Source organism: Pongo abelii, chromosome 14 (genome assembly GCF_028885655.2).
Source record: "Pongo abelii isolate AG06213 chromosome 14, NHGRI_mPonAbe1-v2.0_pri, whole genome shotgun sequence".
NCBI classification, from domain to species: domain Eukaryota; kingdom Metazoa; phylum Chordata; class Mammalia; order Primates; family Hominidae; genus Pongo; species Pongo abelii.
In genome coordinates, this window is record NC_071999.2 from 37,174,683 (window position 1) to 37,189,765 (window position 15,083).

A 15,083-nucleotide genomic window follows, 5' to 3' on the forward strand; every position below is an offset into this window, starting at 1 on the left:
GGTTAAATCCTTTGTTCCCACATTCATTCTACAATAACATATCTTGGTATCAGTCCTTAAAATATTATTTATATGTATTTGATATATGTGTGTAAACGTGTACAATTTCTAACTCTAATCAGTTCAGAAACAGTGGGACATTTTCCTGACTGCTCCAGTTTACAAACACACACACACACACACATACACACACACAGGTAGTATACAGTCTTCATCCATTAAGAAGCAGCGACATGATTCTTGAACATTTTCCTGGTGCATGAACTTGCGTCTTTGCCACGAGTTTAATCTGAAGGCACCTGTCCAACATAAATAATAAAAGAACATTCTAAAAATACCCACTGAAGGAATTAGGTGTGTACTGGAAATACAGTGCTATGAAGAGCCAATTACAATTTTTCATAGCACAAACAACCAAAGGGAGAACAGTTTCTCAGGAGTGGACTCTTGATTCGCAGGTGATTTTTTCATCGTGTGGGGATCTGGATCTGCTTGAGCACCAGACAAGCTTGGTATCTTCTGAGGACGGCGCCCGAGAGCAGGAGAACATGGATGACACAAACAGCGAGCAGCAGTTTAGAGTCTTCAGAGACTTCGACTTCCTAGATGTGGAGCTGGAGGATGGAGAGGTACGGTGTATTCTCTGTAAAAATAATCCCCGCACCCTTTTCCTTGACTAATGAAACTGTTCTTTTTACCTGCTAAATAATGAGTTTTTGTAACAAGATCTTTAATTGGAAAGTTGTAAACTTTATTTTGAATCAACTTATTCAAAGTACAGCAGCTAAACTTTGGCAAAAGTTACCACGCCCTTCCTGTCTGAGCCCACGGCAAAAGCTGCCAAGTTATTTCTAAATGGCAAAGACCTGAGTTTTAATGACCACACAAAGACTGTATGTGTGTGTGTAGTCCCAAGCTGGACTTAAAAAAAAATCACAGAAAACATTTCAGTTCTTAGCCTGTTCACTGGTACCTGGGTAAAATATGCTAAGCATTTAATCATTTCTAATGTGAAGTTTCTCTAATTCAATTCCTTCAAAGCTTGCCTGCTACAACATGAGACCAGAGCCTGAGGGATCAAACATTTTTGTGCTTGATGAAATCGTTAGAACTGGAAACAAAATACAACGCACACAAGAGAGCTCTTTGCTCTGCTTAGCTCGGTGGCTGGTGTTCTAGACACTGGGGCAGCCAAATTCAAGTCTCAGTGGGCAAATGCAGATTCGTTTATTTTGGATGATAATCATGGTAATAAGATACTTTCAGCTATGAATCATGTTTGCGAAAACAGGTATTGAGAGGAGGAGCATCACCTGTCAGTCACCTTCATTTCAGTAGCTTAGAGGCATGTTCCACCTGAGAGGCAGTCTTTTGCCTCATGGGATCAAAACAGTTCACTTAAGTGAGATTGGATGATATAAAGGTGCCTGATTAGGAACTTGGCTCATGGTGTTGTCAAGCTCATGTTTAACTGCACCAGATTTCCCAAACGACTCTCTGCTAGTCTTACAATTGAGGAGGCAGACCCAGATCCCAAGTTTAGGATTTCCTGCAGTAGGTAAGCACCTCCTTACTTAACTACAGGCTTGTGGGAAATGATGCTTCAAGTAGCTGCTTACCTTCCCTAAAAGGATTTTATTACTGACCAACCCACTTATGTCTAATTGAAGCCAAAGAGCCCTTTGCTTTCGTCCTTCCTGGACCACTGATGACCCTGGATGTCTGCCCCAGCAGGAGAGAATCATGTCCTTGGAATAAAGAAGGTGTTTTTCACCAATTCTTTCCCTGTAAAACAAGTTTAGCAGACCCAGTCCTTAAGCAGTATAAAGGCACTACTATAATGTATCCTTAAAATAACTGCCAGCTTAATTTTCACCTTGAATTGCTTAAGAACCAATAAAAAGTATTGCAGGTTTCTATGATCCATAATAAATGCTAGAGAAAGCATTCACTGAATGCAGTGAGGATTGTTTTAAGTCTAAAGCAAAATACAACTGTTTTGAATACTTTCAAAAATGTCTCTGAGACAGAGCTCAGAGTTCAGCTAGTGTCAAAGGACCAGCTCCCTGATCTGACAACTGACCTAATGTTTGCTCTTCGGTTAAAATTCAAGCTTGGACACCTGTTTCCCTCTGGAAGTTATACAAGGGAAGGAAAAAACGGATGAAGCAAGAGAGGCATCATTTCCTGTCTCGGCCAGAGAGAAATATTATGTGAAACTACCTAGCAGGAATGATGTAAAGCGAAGTAATCCAACACAATTTCAGAACAGCTCACAAATTTAATTTCTATCAAAATAAAGGAAGGAAAAATCTGGGGTGCCCATTACTTAAAAATAAATATTATACTAATGTTTTTCAGGGACAAGAAATAAGGAATACTACATCTTTTTTTCTGGTATTCTCTTTATTGTCCTAGCCAGCAATAACTAAAAAATCACAGTGATTATTTTATCTTTCATTGCTAGGATTTTATAAGAAACTGGCAGGGCACAGTGGCTCACACCTGTAATCCCAGCACTCTTGGAGCCTGAGGCATCCTAGAGGATCACTTGTGTCCAGGGGTTTAAGACCAGCCTGGGCAACATAGCAAGACCCTGTCTCTACAAAAATTAAAATTAGCCAGGTGTGATAGCACATGCCTGTGGTCCCAGCTTCTCGGGAGGCTGAGGTGGGAGTACCGCTTGAGACCAGGAGGTCAAGGCTGCAGTGAGCCGTGATTGCACCACTGCACTCAGACTGGATGACAGAGTGAGACCCTGTGTCCAAAAAAAAAAAAAAATTTAGAAGAAGAAACTCACGAGGCTGAGAGTGTACATTTTATCCAAATAAAATAAGGCATTTGAGAATGTTTTGCTACTTCCCAATAAAATCACAATAAGGGATTCTAGCATTCTTGGAGTAGAAGAGTGAAGATGCCTGGACTTCAGAGTCCAACAGCTCCAGGTTTGAATTTCACCTCTGCCACTGACCTTAGCTATATGACCTTAAGCATGCAATTCCTCTTGCTTTCCACTTCTTTGTCTATTAAGTGGGTATAAGAATACAGGTTGAGCATTCCTCATCTGAAAATTCAAAATCTGAAATGCTCCAAAATTCTAAACTTTTTGAACACTAACACGACATCACAACTGAAAGATTCTACACCTGACCTCATGTTACAGGTCATAGTCAAAATGCAGTCAAAACTTTGTTTCATGCACAAAATTATTTAAAATTGTATAAAATTATCTTCAAGCTGTGTATTTAAGGTGTATGTGAAACATAAACAAATTTCATGTTTAGACTTAGGTCCCATCCCCAAGATATCTCATTATGTATATGCAAATATTTCAAAAATTTTTAAAAATCTGAAATCCGAAACACCTCTGGTCCCAAGCATTTTGAATAAGGCATACTCAACCTCTACCTGCCTGTAGAGCTGACATGAGGATTAAATAAAATAACCTATGTATAGTGTCTAGCAAAGTGTCAGGCATATAGTTGTCATTGTAAATGTTAGTCTCCTCGTACTGTCATTGGTGAATAATTTTAGTATATCTTCATCTGATAAAGTTAGGCATACTTGGTGTTTAGATCAAAACACAGTTGTCAAAAAAAGAAAGACAAGTCATTTTGTCATATCTATTCCTTTTCATTGGTCTCAGAATTTACTGAGTGATATCTACAAGAGTTTGCCCTTGAACTTTTTAGAATCTTTAAAAGGTGTTGGGTCTTTGCTATTAATTGCATATGAACAGTAAGCATCATGATCACAAACACTTTCAGCTTTGTGAACAGGCTCAGGTGATGCTACCTTTGTTTCCAGTTGATAACCTTCATTCATGTTCCCATAACATTTAACAGTTTTCTCACGAATACATATTTAGGCATTCCAAAAAAAAAAAAAGTGTTGAGGAGACCAAAGTTGTCACAGAGGTAGAAAGCTATTTCAGAAATTGTAGTAATGATTTGTTATCCCAGCTCTATCATCCACAGCCAAAGGATTTGGAATTTCTGATGTTTAATGTTGATTTTTCTCTTTGGAGTTAGTGTATATTTACTTTTTCTTTTAAGGTGCACCTACTGAAGTGTGTATTGTTAGCACTGTTAGTTAATGTTGTGTTAACACTAAGAGAAATGTTCTTGAGTATCTTTAATATAATCATTGTAAATAGACCTTTTGTTTGTTTTTCTGCTCATTCAATCTGCTACCCAGGAACTTCAGGTAAGATGATGCTGTTTTTAATTCAAATATGCTAGTAGATGTTTTGCATCTTTGCAGATTTATAACAACATAATTGCTTTTTTCCTCCCTTCCAGAATATATATGCTTCTTTGCGTGCATATTTCCATTTAGGTGTGTGATATAAGAGGTATTTTTCTTGGCTGCTCTAGTATGGAAATCTTTTCTGAAATGTAAATACATTTTTTAAAACTTTATATGCCTAGTTCTGAAAGTTGCATGATTATATCTCAGAGAAGTGGAGTTTTCAAATCTGATCTATGGCAATCCTATCATTTCTCATTAAGTGGTTGCACAACTGGATGAGTTTTATTGTTAAATTCTTGTATTAAAACTGAAATCACCGGGTAAGATGGCTCCCACCTGTAATCCCAGCATTTTGGGAGGCTGAGGTGCCAGATCACCTGAGGCCAGGAGTTCAAGACCAGCCTAGCCAACATGGCGAAACCCTGTCTCTACTAAAAATATAAAAATTAGCCATGCCTGGAGGTGCACGCCTGTAATCCCAGCTACCTGGGAGGCTGAGGCAGAAGAATCCCTTGAACCCAAGAGGCAGAAGTTGCAGTGAGCCAAGATCATGCCACTGCACTCCAGCCTGGGCAACAGAGCAAGACTCTGTCTCAAAAAAAAAAAAAAAAGTGAAATTAACAATTTGCATCTAACTATATACCATATATACTTTCAATTGAATCTTTTTTTCCCCCAGGAATTAAAGGCTATCTCTATCTCTGCGTAGTGACTAGGTAACTTTTCATCCAAACCAGGGCCCTTTTAAAAGTAAAAGGGGATACTAATAATATTTATGCCCAAACCACAGGCATTAAAACCAGGATCATCCTGGGCAAAGTGACCTACGATCAGTCTCTATCTACGTATATCAGACTTACTCTAAGTAGAACATTTGGGGGAGTATATTTTGACCACAATGCACCCAAATTTCTTCAACAATAATTCTTGTTTGACAGAATTCCGATATGAAAAAATATGTGTCAAAAAATAGTATTTCTAACATTTCTAGAATGTTTAATCATTCATACTTTCCCATCTCAGTGTAAATCCTGAGTGGTTTTTAAGTTTGATAACTGACATATACAGAGTGTTCATCTGGACTAGCCATCCTCTGCATTTTCTCACATATAGGAAACTGTTTTGACTTTTCACTTTGTATGTAACGTAAAATACAAATCTGACATTTGGGGGAGAGGAAGGATGGAGGGTGGGTCTCCTACTAGGGCCATGCTGAGAAAGCCTGGTTGAGTTTTAATCACCATGGACTTTACCTGGGCCGGACTGCAACGTTGTTCCATCATCTCAACCTCTCAGCCACCACCAGGGGAACCATTTCAACACTCTTGCTTCTAATGGAGATATTACACCTTCCAGCAAGACAGCCAAACCTTATTCCTGCAAGAACAGCTTTCCCTGCCTCCCTATTTTCATACCTGATTGATTCAGGTCTTCACCAGAGCTGCCACCAAATCAGCACTAGCAGTGACCTGTGCCTGGTGTAGCCTTCTCCCACCTGGATGTCTGTATTCCTCTGCAAGCTCATGGTTCTGTCTCAGGTGCAGCATGGGAGACCTCCAGAATCGCTGCCTAAGATAGTTCATCCAACCCTTCCAGTCATTTGGCAGAAGAGAGTCAGTTTTGTGAATTTGTGTTTGTATATTTGTCCCTATAATTTTCACATTCTTCTCTTTTTACTCTGTATAGTTAGTATTCTGATTTTTCTGTATTTTCTTCCTTTCTTTACACGTTGGGTTTTCTTTTCTTCCCAGAACTTTTGCCTCTTTCAGGTATTTTTTTTATTTTCTCACTGCAGTGGCTATTTTTAAAATCCCAATACAACAGTTAGCCATTTTCCACCAGAAAAAAAGAAAAAAAATATTGTGGTAATTTATCATAGCAGATACTGGATGTTAGAAACAATATTCTGAGTCTTCATTCTTTTTTATAATCAAACAGCCCTAAGAGCAATCATAAATATCATATGTGAGGATGAATAATGATAATTTCTATATCTTATCCAGACTGTGCTTAGGATTTGTGCTTGTTGCCTTCTACCATGAATAGCCCAAGCAGACTTTGAAAAAGCTATGCCTCTGTTATATGACAGATCTGTGAGAATGGCAAGCTTGTTTCACTAGGAGACAGACATGACCCTCTGCTTTAAAACAGAGGGAAATTAATAAATGATAATGCTCATAAGTTTAACAGTAACTCACATCTCTCATATTATGTTGTTCACTGAGCTCTCATCAGAAAAAGTTGTTTTATTTTATTCCAATGAACCATCAGGCAGTGTTTCAAATTACCAGTAAATGAAAAGATTCTGTACTAGATTTTGTCAGATCATTTGTTTAGGTTAAAATTTGCGTATCAGTCAGCTGACTAATATTTTTCTTCCTTTATTCCTATCTTAACAGAGAGAAAAATAAAACCCAAATCCATTTCTAGAAAAAAAAGTTATGTTAGTCAAATACACTTATTTATTAACTGATGGTTTGTAGAGAAAGTCTGAATGCAACTAAAAGCTTTCTTTAACACTTACATAGCCACTTAAGCTAGTTCTCAGTAATTCAAAATATACAAATCAACTATAATATTTGGGGCCGGGTGCAGTGGCTCATGCCTGTAATCTCAGCATTTTGGGAGGTCGAGGCGGGTGGATCACTTGAGGTCAGGAGTTCAAGACCAGCCTGGCAACATGGCAAAATCCCGTCTCTACTAAAAATACCAAAAATTAGCCTGACATGGAACCCGGAAGGTGGAGGTTGCAGCGAGCTGAGATCGCGCCACTGCACCACTCCAGCCTGGGCAACAGCAAGACTCTGTCTCAAAAGAAAAAAAAAAAAAAACAGTAATAGGCCGGGTGTGGTGGCTCACGCCTGTAATCCCAGCACTTTGGGAGGCAAAGGCAGGTGGATCACGAGGTCAGGTGATCGAGACCAGTCTGGCCAACATAGTGAAACTCTGTCTCTACTAAAAATACAGAAAATTAGCTGGGTGTGGTGGCACGTGCCTGTAATCTCAACTAATCGGAAGGCTGAGGCAGGAGAATGGCGTGAACCTGGGAGGTGGAGGTTGCAGTGAGCCGCTGTTGCACTCCAGCCAGGGCGACAGTGTGAGACTCCATCTCAAAAAATAATAATAATAATATTTAGTACTGAGTCCAGGAAAGTAACAATTTTCTACACTGGGACAATTATTTAAAGATGAGCCTAAAGCAAATTTAAGGTGGTGCCACTCTGACCTCTGCATAGTGCATGATCTATCAGACTTTGCCCAGCTGCTCTGATAGTCTTTAACTCTGCATTGTATCTGTGAAAATCGCTGTGGCAGAAATAGGCTGGAATGTTTACCTAATGCTCTTCCACTAAATACCCAAAGGATTCTGGAATGTGCTACAAGCAGCATAGCTCCTACTTTTTTCTCCTTCTGAAAACAGTACTAAACAGGGGCCGACCTCAGGGTGGTGGGAGTGGGTGACACCTCTTTTGAAGTTTTCATACTAATGGTCTCTTTCTTACAGATTTTTGAAAACACAGATCATCGGTAGGGTTTACCAAAATCAACTTTTTAAAAAATGTAATTATACCCACCATGCCAAGGAAAAGTATGTAATCACTTCTACCTACGACTTCACATGAGTTTACATGAAAATGGTGTGCTTTTACTACTTTTCCTATCGGGTAAACAAAAGTTTTGATACCAAAGTCGATGAGGGCCTAAGAGTTAATAATGACAATATTTGTTCCCAAGCTATGACTAATTGAATGTGTGAACATGTGAGTGCAAGAGGATTTTGGCATAAAAAAACCAGCTGATGGTGTGATTTCAGGGTGAGAGTATGGACAATTTCAACTGGGGAGTGCGCAGACGTTCTCTGGACAGCCTGGATAAGTGTGATATGCAGATTCTGGAGGAGCGCCAACTGTCAGGAAGCACTCCCAGCCTGAATAAAATGCACCATGAGGACTCCGATGAATCATCTGAGGAGGAGGACCTCACAGCCAGCCAGATCCTGGAGCACTCAGACCTAGTAAGTAGCGGCTCTCCCACTCTAAGAATTGGGAGGCTTATTTTTTCTAACTAATGCAGGAGGATAGTTTCCAGTTGCAGCTAAGGAAACTTTCCACAGCTGCTGAACTAAAATCAGAATTGTCAGGTGGTGTCATATGGGTTCTAGCTGGCAGAGTCTTCTCTGTAGGTTGCAGATGGAAACAAAGACTGGGGTCCATGTGATTCACCCTGAAAGCCACCAGATCTGTTAAGGCCTAGATTTTTCCCAAATACCTTTTATGATTCTGGAATCTTTTTAAAAATTCCCCAGATCTCTAAAGTGCGGAGACATGACAGATGTTTTGATGTAATTATCTGAAAATACCTGGATTACTAGCTGCTATGTTTAAGGCCCAATAATGGTGAAATGTGGAAGTTAAAAAATAAAGACGTATTAACCAACAACTAGAGAATAATTGGAGCTTTTAAAGAATGGGAACTTCATACTATGTTTAATTTCCTTTGCTTTTTAAACAGATCATGACTCTCTCCCCCTCTGAAGAGACGAATCCCATGGAGCTGCTCACCGCAGCCTGTGACTCGACCGCTGCAGAACCTCATTCCTTTAATACCAGAATGTCCAGCTTTGATGCTTCCTTGCCTGATATGAATAATCTGCAGATTTCTGAGGGTTCAAAGGTGAAGAGATTTTAACAATGATGATTTGTACTTCCCTTAAAACTCTTAAAAAAAAAAACACTTCCAATTTTCTGAGAATTCTTAAGAGGTCTCAAGTAGAAAGACTATCTTTATCTTTTTCTTTCTCTTTTTTTTAAAATAATAGAAGTTTGTGCACCTGAGCCTATGTTTTGAAGTTGTTTTACCCCCACAAACTTGAGCAGCCATCTTCTTCTTGGCTGAAAGACTTGATTTGAGGTCTTTTTAAAATGAGCCGTTTTGCATGAACACTGCTGGTAGATGGCAAAACCAGTGGTGTATGTCTGAGATGGCTGTGACTGGGAAACTGCTGATCTTTGTCATGAATTTTATAAAACAATATGCTAAGTGAGGTGTGGGTGTATGCACATATTTGGGGGAATTTTTTCCTATGTAGGAAACAATTATACAATTTGTATATTGATTCAGTGCTTGCCTTTTGGCATACTATCAGAATTTTTAATGTCAATCACAGTCTTATGCCAGATTCGCACAAAACTCTTCTCCCCAGAGTCTGCGAGGAGAAAAGTAACTAATGGATGTAATTTTCTTAATTAGAAAAAATCTAACAGTATATATTTCATTTAAAGTTTATTTTATTAAAATGTCCTGAAAACCATCCACTTGCATGCTATGCCCACATCTATGCCCATCAGTATAGAATTGTATTTCCTTATAGTAGAAATACCAAAATAATCTATTGCTGTTAAGACAGAGTCAAGCACTCTTTATCATGAGTTTGGTTATGGTTGTGCAAGTTCAAAAGAAAAAATAAAATCAAAAAAATTTTCATAAAAGTATATTCCTTCTGACACTTCTAATGGAAAAATATAATATTGGCTATTCTATATTCTCTGATAGCATAGTAAAAAATAGATCAGAAATCTAGGAAAATCTATGCACTTTAAACCAACGGCAATCACCAAGTTACAATTACCTAAAAATATTGAAGCTTAAATAGTAATTATTTCTAAGATTGCCTCATTGCAAAGGTACTACAATCAGGATTCTTGGAATTAGCAGAGTTCTTTTTTAGCCAAAAGAAAAAAAAAAAAAAAACAAAAAGCCCAGAAAGAAAAGTTGTCTAAGTTAAAATTCTAAGATTATGAAATTAAATTTCATAGAAAAAACATCACAAAATATATGTGCATTTGATATTTCTCAATGTCAATATGGTCATTTTCTCCATTTTTCTATTTTGAATGCTAAAAACATATAGATTTCTCATAGAAAGTACTACCTAAGGCCAGGCACTTTGGCTCACACCTGTAATCCCAGCCAGCACTTTGGGAGGCCGAGGCGGGTGGATCACAAGGTCAGGAGTTCAAGACCAGCCTGGCCAAGATGGTGAAAACCTGTCTCTACTAAAAACACAAAAAAATTAACCTGTCATGGTGGCGGTGCCTGTAATCCCAGCTACTCAGGAGGCTGAGGCAGAGAATTGCTTGAACCCGGGAGGCAGAGGTTACAGGTAGCTGAGATCGCACCACTGCACTCCAGCCTGGGCAGCAGAGCAAGACTCCATCTCGAAAAAAGAAAAAAGAAAAAAGAAAAGAAAAAGAAAGTAATACCTACATAATAGATCTCATCCTACCAAGGAAAAGTCGAGTCCCATTCCTGAAGAGCTATCCCTGTTTTTCACATAAGTTGCATTTCTGCAATGTTTGATATAGCTATGATATTAGAGAAAATAAAATGTATTTTAATAAGAACTCATCCCTTCTCTAATGGATTAAGTGTATGTACACTAATAATCTAGACCAGGCACCAGTGGCCAGCCTCATTGGCAGCACTGTAGTTTCAAAAAGCAGATATGGATAAACCTCTCAAACTCAGTATTTACCAGCAATTCCTCCAAAGACATGAGATATCTTATTTCCCTAATATATTTTTACCATTCCTGGTAATTTTCCCTATTAATTCTAGAATTAAAGTATAATATATATATTTTATGTATATATTTACACACTGAATGAGTGGACAGATGTTAACTTGAGATAAAACTCTAATTCATATACACTTCTATTTTGCCTTGCTTTTGTTTTTGTTTTAAGAAAATGACTCACTGTAACATGTACATCTTTCTTCCTCTCCCTTCTGATCTGTAATCCAGTTGCCTTCCTTCCTCTCCTAAAGAACAATCAGTCCTCCTTTTCCCCCTGGCCCAGGCCCAAACCCAGCCTCTTTTTCCATTTTACTTGCTGTGTCTCTTTCCTGCCTCTCACTGATCCTGGTTCTGTCTGCCCTAGAGCCTTTTCATTGTCCTGCTCATTCCACATTTTGTAGTCAGGTAAGAGCAGATACTCATATCTGTTATCTGTGGAGGGTATTCTCAAGGGTAAAGCATACATGCAAATGGATCTTAGAGGATCCCCTATATGGAAAGACCGAGCAACCCAGCAGGCTCAGGAAAGGACTCTGGATCACTCTTGCACACCACAGGTATCCTGGGCATCTACTGTGCCAGGCCCTGATGATTCTACATTTCCTTGGTAAAGGGGTTCTATGTTAGAGAATTAACTCTGGATAGGCTTGCTTTAGAAGGCTGGGTTTGGACAATGGAAGGAGTTCTGAATCCAAAAGCAGTGTTTCAAGTCCCTTTCCCACCTAGAGCATTGTTTCCTTATCTGCAAAATGTGGAGGTTGGATTGGAGGTCTTGATGGTCGTTTCCAAGTTTAGCGTTCATACCCTATAAGCATGGCCCAAGTATGAAAATCTACTGAGAGCCCCTTTGGGGACTATTATGGAAGAGATTGAAAAGAAGATAAAGAATGAACAGTACTTCAGAGAATTCCTGAGTCCAGCCTAGAAACGGACTATACTGTAGCTAGAAAACAAATGTCCCCATTTCTATCACCATCAGCATTTCAGTCTCTCTTATTTGTTCCTTAGTTGAACAGGTTGTCCTGTATGTTTTCTTACACATTGGGGGATTCTTTTGTCTTTTTATTCTTCCAGGCTGAAGCTGTTCGTGAGGAGGAGGACACCACCGTGCATGAGGATGATCTTTCTAGTTCCATCAATGAACTCCCAGCAGCTTTTGAATGCAGCGACAGCTTTAGCCTGGACATGACTGAGGGGGAAGAAAAAGGCAATCGGGCACTGGACCAGTTTACCCTGGCGAGGTAATGGAGCCCTTGGCTGATGTGAGTGGTGTGAATGTGCATGGTACATTATATGGCATTCACATTCAAGTTAAATGTCACAGTTGCACTGCTGGGACATCCTAATGAAGGACTCCAAAGTAACATGTATCATGGCAGGCTCTCAGCTGAGTTAGAGTCATCCAATCCCATTATAGGGCCTAGTGTGGAACAAAGAAAGGACACTTACATGTGAATTCGTAATGCCAGAAAGCAACGTAAAAAGCAAAGGAAGAGCCTGGAAACATGGTCCAGACCTTGTAAGCTTTGAAGATAAGCAAGACTTGGCAAGCCTTGGAAATAAGCTCTTTCCATTTGGGGTTAAAACACTGGAACAAGAGGCTCTTTATATAGTAAATACCTACTCTTTAAGTGGGTGTCTTTTGGCCTGGTGGCTGATATTTCTGAGACTAGTGAGATATAGAAACAGAAAAAAAAAATGTGAAGAGAAATAGATAAACACCAGAGGTTAGACTAATCCAGCATCTAGAATAAATCACAAATAATAATGCTACAGATCTACTTCAGGAAAAGAAAGTCAAGTTCCTAAAATTACTCTTCTGAAAGTTGAAAATAAGAACTAAGTAAAAGTTTCTGATATGCTAGACAAAGGCCTTCTGTTACAGTGAGCAATGTCTGTCCATCAAAGGAAAAGGTTAAGGTAACACCTAGAGAAGAATTTGACCTTTCATTTTTTATTCATTATCTCTTCTTTCTTCCTGCCTCTCTGTCTCTCTTTCCCTGCGTATCTCTGGTTTCCTTGTCTCCCTCCACCTTTGTCTTCCAGGCATTTGTGCATATGCATTTATTAATACTCTCCCTCCAGAAAGGAAAAATTAGAAGATTCAAAATTTATATAATTTTTCATAATGAAAAATGAAGAATGAAACTGCCAAAGCATAGGACTGTGGTTTACTTTGGGGCATAGCCTCTGTGAAAGTGAGAGGCATTGCTGAAGGCTAAAAGAGGTACCAAGTCTATAGAAAGGGAATCAGAAATGGAGGAATCACAGAAATTCTAGAGGCGCAAATTCTCTTTCCTCGAATCGTGAAAGAATCTGTGACCTCTTGCGAGGCGCGGTGGCTCACACCTGTAATCCTACCACTTTGGGAGGCCAAGCTGGGTGGATCACTTGAGGCCAGGAATTCAAGACCAGCCTGGCCAACATGGTGAAATACTGTCTCTACTAAAAATGCAAATATTTGCTGGGCATGGTAGCACATGCCTGTAGTCCCAGCTACTCCGGTGACTGAGGCACGAGAATTGCTTGAACCCACGAGGCAGAGGTTGCAGTGAGCCGAGATCACGTCACTGCACTCCAGCCTGGGCGACAGAGTGAGACTCAAAACAAACAAACAAACCAAAAACAATCACAGTGACTGTCGAATGAAAGCCAAATCCCCAAAGCAACTTCAAAAGGAACAGTGGGTAGAATAGCTACCTCATTTTGCTGACTCTCAGCGTGAGAATTTATAAAACCCGGTATAGGATGAGAAGGACATCACTTCTTGACTTAGTCGTTTTCATTTTTTCCAGCTTTGGAGAAGGTGACAGGGGAGTCTCTCCCCCTCCCTCGCCCTTCTTCTCAGCCATCCTTGCCGCCTTTCAGCCCGCAGCCTGTGACGATGCCGAGGAGGCCTGGCGCAGCCACATCAACCAGCTTATGTGCGACTCAGACGGCTCCTGTGCTGTGTATACATTTCATGTGTTCTCCTCCTTGTTTAAGGTATGTGTGCTCACTGAAGGTGCAGAGGACTTAGTTTCTAAGGGGAGCTGGGTAACTTTGAATTTAAGGAGAGGTTCTTCTGTTCTGGGGTTATACTACTGTATTTTCTCCTCCAGACACCCCTAAATTTCCTCTGACTTTAAAATTTCTTCTATTTACCCTTAATCTAGTCATCCTTCTCAACATGGTATTGATGATTTAGGCTGACATGAAGTACCTTTCATTCCTGCCTTTCTTGGTGTTACTGACATCACCAGTCCTCAGCAGCCATGACATCAGGACCATTAAGGGAATCTTCTGCCAGGCCTATCCTCCATCCCACCCCCCTTTACCTCTCTTTTGTTTTTATTATTTTTATCTTTCCTTTCCTTGTCTTTTCTCATTTCCCACTCTATGAATTCCTTAGCATGCCACCCATAGCTGTGAACACTTGCTTACTCCCTTGAGTTGCTTTTGAACAGATGAAAAGTCATTCTTGCTGTTGTAGCAGGTTGCTGTGCACTGCAGATTTCGTTTTATGAAATGGGAAAATGCCGCCTACTTGGTAGCCCTTAAGAATCAGGCCAGTCTAACTACTGCCTCTCCCGTGTGAACCACAGCCCCACTGTCCATAGTGTCTTTGTGTAAACTGTAATGAATGTCCCTGCCTCCAGAGGAGTGCAGTACCACACTTGGCCAGCAGAGTGCAGGTGGGATTCCAACCCCACTTCCAATCCCTCAGCCAGACACCCTAGCATCTTGTACACAGCTCTCTGTGGCAGTCTCGTGTGGACATGCTTAAATCTCACTTGTTACCTCATAACATACTTACAATGACTGCTTCCCATTAACTCCTCTGTGCATCTTTCTGTAAACTTTTATGCTCCAAATTTCCTCAAATAATTGGCAGGGGCAGGAGGTGGCAAAAGAGAGAAACATGCCTTACTGTGAAGAAACATCAGAGCTCTTTGAAGGCCATTGCAGTTAACTAGACCTATGCCTGAGCTTGAAGCAGATATTGACTGTGAAAATGGCAGTGCTGGGAATAATGATGCCTGGAAGCTACGAAGATGAGGTTGTAGGGGAAGATTTGTTGATGTGGAAATATGGTTACCATATTATAGTTAAAAAGAAAGCTAGTTTAAAAAGTGTATATATATATATATATCTAGATTAGTATTCCTTTTTTTAAAATGCCTAGAAAGTAATGAAAATTATACACCAGAATATCATTGTATCTTTTCAGGGTAATGATATTTGGGGTGTTTTTTATTTCCTTCTTTTTACTTTT

At 39.7% G+C, this 15,083-nt stretch overlaps 1 protein-coding gene across 4 annotated transcripts in view; it reads left to right on the top strand.

Moving 5' to 3' along the window:
* Nucleotides 1-15,083, top strand: part of FRY (FRY microtubule binding protein) — a 448,789-nt gene that overhangs the window by 406,090 nt on the left and 27,616 nt on the right. For all 4 annotated transcript variants that reach the window (XM_054528883.2, XM_054528884.2, XM_054528882.2 and 1 more), the window contains 5 exons: nucleotides 459-629; nucleotides 8,066-8,266; nucleotides 8,764-8,925; nucleotides 11,903-12,069; nucleotides 13,624-13,813. In XM_054528883.2, the coding sequence (XP_054384858.1) occupies nucleotides 459-629; nucleotides 8,066-8,266; nucleotides 8,764-8,925; nucleotides 11,903-12,069; nucleotides 13,624-13,813 (891 nt within the window). The remainder of the gene's footprint in view (nucleotides 1-458; nucleotides 630-8,065; nucleotides 8,267-8,763; nucleotides 8,926-11,902; nucleotides 12,070-13,623; nucleotides 13,814-15,083) is intronic.